The sequence below is a fragment of the Scyliorhinus canicula genome, chromosome 20 (assembly GCF_902713615.1).
Source record: "Scyliorhinus canicula chromosome 20, sScyCan1.1, whole genome shotgun sequence".
NCBI classification, from domain to species: domain Eukaryota; kingdom Metazoa; phylum Chordata; class Chondrichthyes; order Carcharhiniformes; family Scyliorhinidae; genus Scyliorhinus; species Scyliorhinus canicula.
In genome coordinates, this window is record NC_052165.1 from 67,814,196 (window position 1) to 67,825,325 (window position 11,130).

At 53.9% G+C, this 11,130-nt stretch overlaps 1 protein-coding gene across 2 annotated transcripts in view; it reads right to left on the reverse strand.

The window, feature by feature from the left end:
- nampt1 (nicotinamide phosphoribosyltransferase 1) overlaps positions 1–11,102 on the reverse strand; it is a 42,774-nt gene extending 31,672 nt beyond the window's left edge. Inside the window, exons 1-2 of one of the 2 annotated variants that reach the window (XM_038780160.1) lie at positions 10,875–11,074; positions 6,806–7,107 (exon numbers count right to left, since the gene is read on the reverse strand). In XM_038780160.1, coding sequence (XP_038636088.1) covers positions 6,806–6,847 — 42 coding nt within the window. In that variant the 5' untranslated portion in view covers positions 6,848–7,107; positions 10,875–11,074. Of the gene's footprint in view, positions 1–6,805; positions 7,108–10,874 lie in introns of both variants that reach the window. The other variant, XM_038780159.1, reaches the window with a different exon arrangement.
- Positions 11,103–11,130: the final 28 nt, after the last annotated feature.

An 11,130-nucleotide genomic window follows, 5' to 3' on the forward strand; every position in this document is an offset into this window, starting at 1 on the left:
TATGCCCGCTAAAAAATCTAAAACCTCATCCTTATTAATCTTTTAAAAAAAATATTTTTATTCTCCTCTATTTTCACATTTTCTCCCAAATTTACACCCATCAACAATAAACAATAAGCAATAATGAATATAATGTCAATCCCCATATCAACAACAATCCCATCCTCCCGCAAACCCCAAAACTACCCGCAAGTTAACATAAACAAATAACAAAAAGGAATCAGGAATCATCCATAGTCACCATTGACACACAAGAGCACCGGACTTCCAGTAGCGGAAATGACCAGCTGAGCCGCACGTTCGGAGGCTCCCGAACAAAACGGACTTCGGGGCTTTTTTTAAAGGCTCCCAACGGAGCTTGAGAGGCAAATCCCGACGAGGGAAGGAGGCCAGGAGTCACCCCAGACGTCCCATGCTGCAGACCAGGAGCGGAGCAGGGAGAGAATCGGGAGGAAAAACTCTTGAAAAAAATCGGTACCCGAAGGACAAAATGGCGGCCGGCAAAAGTTTTGAAGAACTGAAGAAGTGGGTCCAGGAGCAGCAGACGACTCTGCTGCGCTGCTTCCAGGATCTGAAAGTGGAGCTGCTGGAGTCCATCAAGGTAACCAACAGGGAACTGATGGAGACCCAGACGGCCCAGGGGGCTGCGATCCGGGAGCTGCAGCAGCAGGCCGCCGAAAGAGAGGACGAGGTCGTGGCCGTGGTGGGGAAGGTGGAGGTGCACGAGGCGCTCCATAAAAGATGGCAGGAGCGGTACGAGGAGTTGGACAACCGGTCGAGGAGGAAGAATTTACGGATCCTGGGCCTCACGGAGGGGCTGGAGGGGGCGGACCTAGTGGCCTATGTGGTGATGATGCTGAACTCGCTGATGGGGGCTGGGTCCTTCCAGGGGCCCCTGGAGTTGGAAGAGGCCCACAGAATTCTGGCTAGGAGGCCCAAGCCGAACGAGCCGCCGCGGGCGGTGTTGGTGAGGTTCCACCGGTTCGTGGATCGTGAGTGTGTGCTCCGGTGGGCCAAGAAGGAGCTGAGCAGCAAATGGGAGAACACGGAGGTGCGGATCTTCCAGGACTGGAGTGCGGAGGTGGCGAGGCGGAGGGCCGGGTTTAACCGGACGAAGGCGGTGCTCCACAGACGGAAGGTGAAGTTTGGAATCCTGCAGCCGGCGGGTCTGTGGGTCACCTACAAGGATCGGCACCACTATTTTGAGTCCCCGGAGGAGGCGTGGGCCTTCGTGCAAGCCGAGAAATTGGACACAAACTGAGGGTCCCCTGGATGGGGGATGCTGTAGAATACTGTATTTATTTATACTGTATTTATTTATACTGTATGTGTATTTGCGGGGTTTAGGGTATGATGTGGGGTGGCCGTAGGGTGGGTGGGGTGATGCCGTACGGGTGTTTTCTTTATGGGTTTTCTAGCAGGAGTTGGGTGGACGGGTTTGGACTGAGGGGTAAACGGGGTGTTTGGGGAGCTGGTGGGGGGGACCGACAATGGGAGTGGCCCTGGAGGCGGCGGGGCCCGACAGGGCGAAAGCGCGGGCTTTCTGCGGGGTCCCCGCGCTGGGAGGGAGGGGGCGGGGTTTTCTTTTCCCGCGCAGGAGCGGTGGACTGGTTGATGGGCACTATGGAGGAGGGGCAGTCCCACGTTGGGAGGAGCCGAAAGTAGGGCGGGAGCCGCCGGGGTCAGCAGAAGATAGCTGGCTCACGGGAGTGCTGTAGAGGGGGGGGCGCGGCTAGGAGGGGTCCTAGCCTGGGGGGGTGGGGGGAGGGGTTACCGGGTTGCTGCTGAAACGGTCAGGAAGGAGCTGGAGGACGCAGGGGGTGCCGCCGTGGGAAACTGGCAGAGCGTGGGACGCTGGCCGGGGGCAGGCAAGGGATGGGGTATGGCTAATCGGCAGGGGAAGGGGGCAGGGAGCCCTCGGATCCGGCTGATAACCTAGAACGTTGAGGGGGCTGAATGGGCCGGTCAAAAGGGCCCGAGTAGTTGCGCACCTGAAGGGACTGAAGGCGGATGTGGCCATGCTCCAGGAGACACACCTGAGAGTGGTGGACCAGGTCCGGCTGAGAAAGGGGTGGGTGGGCCAGGTATTCCACTCGGGGCTGGACGAGAAGAGTAAGGGGGTGGCGATCCTGGTGGGGAAGAAGGTGTCGTTTGAGGCGTTGAAGGTGGTGGCTGACAGTGGCGGGAGGTACGTGATGGTGAGTGGCAAGCTGCAGGGGGAGCGGGTAGTGTTGGTGAATGTTTATGCCCCAAATTGGGACGATGCGGGGTTCATGTGGCGTATGCTGGGCCGCATCCCGGACCTGGAGGTGGGGGGCCTGATCATGGGGGGAGACTTTAACACTGTGTTGGATCCCCCATTGGATCGATCCAAGTCCCGGATGGGTAGGAGGTCGGCGGCGGCTAAGGTGCTGAGGGGATTTATGGACCAGATTTTGGGGGGGGGGGGGGGGGGGTTTTGTGAGGCCAAGGGCCAGGGAGTACTCGTTTTTCTCCCATGTACATAAGGCCTACTCGAGGATTGACTTTTTTGTCCCGAGCAGGGGGCTGGTGTCGAGGGTGGAGGAAGTGGAATACTCCGCCATTGCCATTTCGGATCATGCCCCGCAATGGATGGACCTCGGGCTGGGGGAAGAGAGGGGCCAACGTCCGCTCTGGCGCATGGAGGTGGGGCTGCTGGCAGAGGAGTAGGTGGCCCGGAGGTGTATTGAGAGATACCTCGAGGCCAATGATAACAGGGAGGTTCGGGTGGGGACGGTCTGGGAGGCATTGAAGGCGGTGATGAGGGGGGAATTGATCTCCATCCGAACCCATAGGGAGAGGGGGGAGCAGAGGGAGAGGGAGAGACTGATAGGGGAGATGGTGCAGGTGGATAGGAGATATGCGGAGGCCCCAGAGGAGGGATTGCTGGGAGAGAGGCGTAGCCTTCAGGCCAGATTTGACCTACTGACGACCAGAAAGACGGAAGCCCAGTGGAGGAAAGCACAGGGGGCGGTGTATGAACACGGGGAGAAGGCGAGCAGGATGCTGGCGCACCAGCTCCGGAAGCAAGACGCGGCCAGGGAGACCCGTGGGGGGATGCCAGAGGTGATGAGGATCCTTGGGGAATTCGGGGGTTTATCGGGGTATAAGCTGAACCTGGGCAAGAGCGAGGTGTTCGTGGTGCATCCGGGGATCAAGAGGTAGGCTCCCACTGAAGCAGACAGGGAAGAGCTTCAGGTACCTAGGGGTCCAGGTGGCTGGGAGTTGGGGGGCCCTGCACAAGCTCAACCTCACAAGGTTGGTGGAGCAGATGGAGGAGGAGTTTAAGAGGTGGGATATGTTACCGCTGTCACTGGCGGGGAGGGTGCAGTCCGTCAAGATGACGGTGCTCCCGAGGTTTTTGTTCTTGTTCCAGTGCCTCCCCATCTTTATCCCAAAGGCCTTTTTCAGGAGGGTCAACAGCAGTATCACGGGATTTGTGTGGGCACATGGGGCTCCAAGGGTTCGAAGAGTGTTCCTGGAATGAGGCAGGGATAGGGGGGGGCTGGCGTTGCCCAACCTCTGTGGGTACTACTGGGCGGCCAACGCAGCGATGGTGCGTAAGTGGGTAATGGGCGAGGAGGGGACAGCGTGGAAGAGGATGGAGGCGGCGTCTTGTGTGGGCACGAGCCTGGAAGCGCTAGTAACAGCGCCGTTGCCGCTCCCTCCAACGAGGTATACCACGAGCCCGGTGGTGGCGGCTACCCTCAAAATCTGGGGGCAATGGAGACTGCACAGAGGAGAAATGGGGGGGGTCGATGGAGGCCCCTATACGGGGGGACCATCGGTGCGTCCCAGGGAGCATTGATGGCGGATTCCGGGGCTGGCACAGGGCAGGGGTCAGGAGGTTGAGGGACCTGTTTGTGGAGGGGAGGTTCGCGAGCTTGGGGGAGTTAGAGGGGAAGTTTGGGCTCCCCCCAGGGAACATGTTTAGGTACATCCAGGTGAGGGCGTTTGCCAGGCAGCAGGTGGAGGGGTACCCCTTGCTGCCTCCACGGGGGGTGCGGGATAGGGTGCTCTCGGGGGTGTGGGTCGGAGGAGGGAGGATCTCGGACATATACCGGGTGATGCAGGAGATAGACGAGGCCTCGGTGGAGGAACTGAAGGGTAAATGGGAAGAGGAGCTGGGTGAGGAGATTAAGGAGGGGACATGGGCGGATGCCCTGGAGAGAGTGAATTCCTCCTCTTCCTGTGCGAGGCGTAGCCTCATACAGTTCAAGGTGCTACATAGGGCTCACATGACCGGGACGAGGACGAGTAGGTTTTTCGGGGGCGAAGACAGGTGTGCTAGGTGCTCGGGGAGCCCAGCGAACCACGCCCATATGTTTTGGGCGTGCCCAGCGTTGGGAGAGTTTTGGAAGGGGGTAGCAAAGACGGTGTCAAGGGTGGTGGGATCCAGGGTCGAGCCAGGCTGGGGACTCGCAATTTTTGGGGTGGCAGTGGAGCCAGGAGTGCAGGAGGCGATAGAGGCCGGGGTCCTGGCCTTTGCGTCCCTAGTAGCCCGGCGGAGGATCTTGCTCCAGTGGAAGGATGCGAGGCCCCCAAGCGTGGAGGCCTGGATCTCGGATATGGCAGGGTTCATCAAATTGGAGAGGGTGAAATTTGCCCTGAGGGGATCAGTACAAGGGTTTTTCAGGCGGTAGCAGCCCTTTCTGGACTTCCTGGCGGAACGGTAGGGAAATAGGCCGACAGCAGCAGCAACCGGGGGGGGGGGCGGCAAGGATGGGGGAGTGAGGGAGAACTGTACACATGGGTTTGTGGAGGGTGCTATCTCTCTCCCTTGTTTTCTTTTCTCTGTCTTTTGGTTTCTGTTTTGTTTTTTCCGTTTGTTTGAAGTTGCTCTTGCAGCTGGGGGGCACTGTTTACGGGGTGTTACCGCAGGTGTACGTTAATAGAGTTATGATGTTTATATTTTGTAAAAACTTCAATAAAAATTATTTATAAAATAAAAAAAAAACACAAGAGAACCTCTCCCCACAGCCCTCCCTAATGTTCGATGTTATCCAATTCTTGAAAGTACATAATGAATAACACCCATGAATTGTGGAACCCCTCCATCCTTCCCCTCAGTTCAAACCCAACCTTCTCGTCAAGAATTCCAACAGGTCCCTCCGCCACACCAAGGCACAGGGTGGAGAGGTTGCTCTCCATCCCAACAGGATCCACCTTCGATCAACGAGGCGAAAGCTACATCTGCCGCCGCACCCGTTCCTAACCCTGGCTGGTCTGACACCCCGAATATGGCCACCCGAGGGCTCGGGTCCAGTTTCAAGTGCACCACTTTAGAGTTGACCCTAAAAACCTCCTTCCAGGAATCCTCCAGCTTTGGACAGGTCCAAAACCTACGAAGGTGATTGATCCCTCCCCCTCAATGTCCGCATACATCTTCTACCCCCTCAAAGAACCGGCTCAACCTCACCCTTGTGAGGTGTGCTCTATATACCATCTTCAGCTGTATCAGGCCCAACCTCACGCACGAGGTGGAGTCGTTCACTCTCCGGAGTACCTCACACCAGAACCCGTCCTCCATACCATCCCAATTCTTCCTCCCACTTTGCTTTGATCCCTTCCAGTGGTGCCTTATCCTCTTCCAAAATAGCCCCGTGAACCGCAGACACTACCCCCTTCTCCAGTCCCCCCCGTCGTCAGCACCTCCTCCAGCAATGTGGAGGCTGGTTCCACCGGGAAGCTCTGTATCTCCTTCCTGGAAAAATCTCGAACCTGCATGTATCTAAACATTTCCCCCTGCTCCAGCCCATACTTCGCTTCCAGCTCCTTCAATCCTGCAAACCGACCCCCAAGAAACAAATCTTTTAGTGTCTTAATCCCCTTCTCCTTCAATTTCCGTCCCACTTCCCTGGCTGAAATCTGTGGTGCCCCCAAATCGGCATTTTCCTTGACCCTGCCTCCAACCCGAAGCGTTGGCGAAACTGCCTCCAAATTCTCAATGAAGCTATTACCAGACTCCCAGAGTATTTCCCTGGAGTGGCGCTATTGCTAGCACCTTCAATCCCGACCCAGATACAAACTCTCCTCCATTCTGACCCACTGGGAATCAACCCTCTGACCCAGCTCCGCACCTTCTCCACATTCACCGCCCAGTAATAATACATTAGGTTTGAAAGACGCAAACCCCCCCGCCTGCCTTCCCCTCTGTAGCAGCATCTTTCCAACTCTGGTCACCTTCCCTCCCCATATGAACGAGGTAATCATTCCTTCAATCTCTCTAAAAAATGCCTTTGGCAGGAAAATCAGCAGGCATTGGAAAATAATCAGCAGGCATTGGAAAATAAACAAAAATCGACGCAACACGTTCACTTTAACCGCCTGAAATGTAGAAATTATGATCGCTATCGCCAAAATACTTGCCCACTGACACTTTGGCCACTTGCCCGGCTTAATTTCTTACGATTAAGTCGAGCAATGCTCCATCCCTAGTAGGACTATCTAAATTCTGGCACAAAAAGCTCTCCTGGATGCACTTTAAAAATTCCACCTCATCTAATCCTTTCCCACTAAAGGTGATTCCAGTTAATATTGGCAAAGTTGAAACCTCCTACTACTATTTCTCTTACACCTCTGATATGCCTACATATTTGTTCCTTTATCTCTCTCTGACTGTTGAGAGGCCTGTAGTATAATCCAAGCAAAGTGAGCGCCATCCATTTGGCCTTATTTGAAGAGCATTCAAAGACATCATCCCTCATTACTTCAGTGATGGTCTCTTTTATCAATAATGTAATGCCCCCTCCTCTCACCCCTATCACACATGAAACTTCTATACCATGGAATGTTGAGCTGCCAGTCTTGCCCTTCTTTCAACCATGTCTCAGTGATTGCTACAATATCATATTTCCACTCGGTCAGAGAGCTCCAGGGATTTGAATGACCTTCAGTGAAAACAGCAAAATAGTTCCAAATCAGGATATTGTGTGGCTGGGAGAGGAACTGGTAGTTGGTGGTGTTCCCTGTCATCTGCTGTCCTTATCCTTCTTAGTGGTAGAGGTTGTGGGCTTGGAAGGTGCTGTCTTAGGGACCTTGATGAGTTTCTGCAGGACATCTTGTATGTGGTACACCCTGTTGCCACTGTGGAGGAAGTAAATGTTTAAGAGGTAAATGGAATGCCTACCAAACGGGCAGTTTTCTCCTAATCATCTTGAACCAGTGGGATACAGTGCTGGGTATTACACTGAAGACGCACCAATGGTGCAGCCAATTGCTAAGGACCAGAGCGCTGGAATTCCCTCCCTAAATCTTGCAGTCTTGTCATCCTCCTTTAAAACACTCCTTAATAATAATTTTTTTTTAAAATCAACTTGACCCTCTGCCTTAATATCTCCTTCCTTGGCTTTGTGTCAAACTTTATAACACTCCTGTGAAGCACTTGGTTAGATCCATCGGTTAGATCAATCTCCTGAGGGTTGGAGATGAAACTAAGAAAAGGTAAACAGTGATTCTTAGGAATCCAGGCACGTCCAGATGATGATCCTGATGGAAGTTTCAAACAGAGTTTATGAAACAGAAAATGTTAGAAATTCTTGTATTTGGCATTATCTGTGTAAAAAAGAGGTAACATTTCAAGTTGACGACTTTGTCCGACAGTTGTGTCAAAAAATAATCAACATGAAATGTTTCCTGTTTGTCTCCCTCACCACAGACACTGCCAGACCTGATGAGTATTTCCAACATTTTACACAGTAATTTCAAACTTTCAGAATCCGCAGTACTTTGCTGGTCTCCAAGTTAACAATTTGTGGGAAACTTAATACCTCAGCAAGCCGGCACAGCATTCTCGGACACTGGTCTGCATTGAGAAGAAGTATTCACTAGTGCAGCCTCTAAAGACTAAACCTGAAAATTGCCCCACTCCCCTCATGGAAGATTGTTTTGAACATGTTTTCCAGTGTTCTAAACTTCACTTCAGTGGGACACCACAAGAATCCCAATCATCGACTCTACCAAGCATTTAAGCTTTCTAGATAGATAGATATATATATATATATATAATATATATATATATATATATATATATATATTGGAGTTCACCCATATTAGGACACGTTTTAAATTGTTTTAAAAAAGGTGAAAATTAGAAGCAGGTATAACAGTGAATGTTCAGTCAACATTGCAATGATGTGGTTACCTGCAGACACCAAAAGGCTGGCAGGCAAAGAATGCATTTAGCAGCTGATGAGCAATTTCAATCTTTTTTCAGTTCGGCAACTTGTAAAATATACTATTAACAGCAAAAAAGTACATTATAATCAAGTCAATAATAATAATATGACGGTATAACTTGTCTGGACGCATTTCTTTCTTCAGGACACAAATGTGTCAATCACATCTCTTTCATGATTTAACTCTAGAGCAGTTTTACGGTGAAACACCGCCTCCTTTCGGCTGATAAGGGATAGAATTTTTTTCTCTTTTTATTTAAATTTAGAACACTCAATTCATTTTTTTTTTTCCAATTAAGGGGCAATTTAGCATGGCCAATCCACATACCCTGCACACCTTTGGGTAGTGGGGACGAAACCCACGCGAACACGGGGAGAATGTGCAAACTCCACACGGATGGAATTTTAATGAGAATTGGTACAAGAAAAATAATTAAAATCTAACCAATTCTGGTACGCAGAAAAAACAAGAACACCTAGCCAGAGGGAAAATAAAAACAACCGAAGAGCAAGGGCTTTTACATTTCACCCAATTCAACTTCACGTAAATCGAAAGGAGAGTTTGAGACAGTTTAAGGGACCAAAGTCTGACGTGAGCAATGACAGGTGCAAAAGGCCAAGAGTGGAAAATCCCCAAATTTATCATTCAACAGCACTCACAGAATGACTTTCGATTTGTCTCATTGTCTAGTTCATGTATAAAGTGCTCGTCTATTCATATGGCAAATAAAAATTGCAATCCTTTTTTAAAAAATTATGCAGCCTTGACATCTGGAACAGATAGCTGAAAGCATAGCATTGCAACAGGGTATTTAGAAATAATAAATTAGTGAAAGGGTGTGCGCGAGGCACGAAAGGAAAGGAGCTTTCAGTTTCCTTTCCCGGTTTCGCAGGACCAAACCCGAGACTAATCGGAAACTGCTCAGCCTGCAGTTTCTTCCAACAGGATTAAGTTATCTGACCCCCCCCCCCGCAACGTTTGCACTGACCAGGGAATTATACAATGGATGGTGGGTGGGTGGGAAGAGGGAGACAGACCCTGGTCTGCATTTACAGGTGGCAAGCAGTTTGATTGAGACTGGGCAGCAGCAATAGAGTCGAGAGCGGGTCAGTTGGACTTGATCATGAGATGACAAATGGTAGATTACTGAGCTAGGCTTGGGCAGCGGGGGTGGGATCCTGGGAGGGGACGAAGAGGAGAGATCAGATCCGGGGGGGGGGGAGAAAGCAGATCCTTGGGGGTGGGGGGGGGGGGGAAAGAGAGCAGATCCTTGGGGGGGGGGGGGGGGGGGGGGGAAGAGAGCAGATCCTTGGGGGGGGGGGGGGGGGAAAGAGGAGAGAGCAGATCCGGGGGGGGGGGGGGGAAGAGAGCAGATCCGGGGAAGGGGAGAGCGCAGATCCGGGGGGGGGAGGAGAGAGGAGTGTGGATTGGGGGGGGGGGGGGAGAGAAGAGAGTGGATGGGGGGGGGGGAGATGAGAAGAGAGTGGATGGGGGGGGGGGGGAGGAGAGTGGATGGGGGGGGGAAGAGGAGAGTGGATGGGGGGGGGAGAAGAGGAGAGTGGATGGGGGGGGGGAAGAGGAGAGTGGATGGGGGGGGGGAAGAGGAGAGGGGATGGGGGGGGGAAGAGGAGAGTGGATGGGGGGGGAAGAGGGAGTGGATGGGGGGGGGAAGAGGAGAGTGGATGGGGGGGGGAAGAGGAGAGTGGATGGGGGGGGAAGAGGAGAGTGGATGGGGGGGGGGAAGAGGAGAGTGGATGGGGGGGGGAAGAGGAGAGTGGATGGGGGGGGGGGAAGAGGAGAGTGGATGGGGGGGAGGAAGAGGAGAGTGGGATGGGGGGGGAGAAAGAGGAGAGTGGATGGGGGGGGAAGAGGAGAGTGGATGGGGGGGGGAGGAGAGTGGATGGGGGGGGGAGGAGAGTGGATGGGGGGGGGAGGAGAGTGGATGGGGGGGGGAAGAGGAGAATGGGGGGGGGAAGAGGAGAATGGGGGGGGAAGAGGAGAATGGGGGGGGGAAGAGGAGAATGGGGGGGGGAAGAGGAGAGTGGATGGGGGGGGAAGAGGAGAGTGGATGGGGGGGGAGAAGAGGAGAGTGGATGGGGGGGGAGGAGGAGAGTGGATGGGGGGGGGAGGAGGAGAGTGGATGGGGGGGGGGGGAAGAGGAGAGTGGATGGGGGGGGGAAGAGGAGAGTGGATCGTGGGGAGGGGGAGGAGAGTGAATCGTGGGGGGGGGGAAGAGAGAATGGATCCTTGGGAGGGGGCGTGCGCATCCTGAGGGAGCACATCCTGGGGGGGGGGGGGGGGGAGAAGAGGGTGCATCCTGGGGGTGGGAGAGTTGGCGGATCCTTTGGGGGGGGGGTCGAGAAAGTGGGTTCTGGGGGGCGAAGGAGTGGATCCTCCTAGAACTCTCTTCCATCTCCCCAAAATCAATGAAAGCCGGCAGTGAGCAACCCGTGTGCCCTCCCGGGCTGAGAGACAGTCTTCACATCCATTCCCACCCCCACCCCCCCGGCGCTACGAGGCAGCGAGCGGAGTGTCCTGGTATCCATCGGGGGGGGGGGGGGGGGGGGGGTCAGGAGCACCTGATGGCTTTTGAACCTATTCCAGCTGAAGCTCCCGCGGCCTACGGTGAGCTCAGCGATAGCAGCAAGCCTGGTGTTGTGGTGTGGTGTGCGTACCTTGTATGAGTCGGTGGCCAGCAGGATATTGAAATCGCCGTTGCGACTGTCCATCTCAAGCCGCTAACGTCTCTCCGTAGTGGATGATAAAGCGGTGACGAGAAGCGGCAATCTGTACACAACGGTCACACCCGTCCGCCTGCAGCTTCCCACCGCTGCCGAATGGCCCAGCAGCGGCGCGCGTGTGCCCTTTTCCCCTCGCCGCTGGGCAGCGCAGCGGCGCGTGTCACTCTCGCGAGACTGGGGTGCGGGTCCG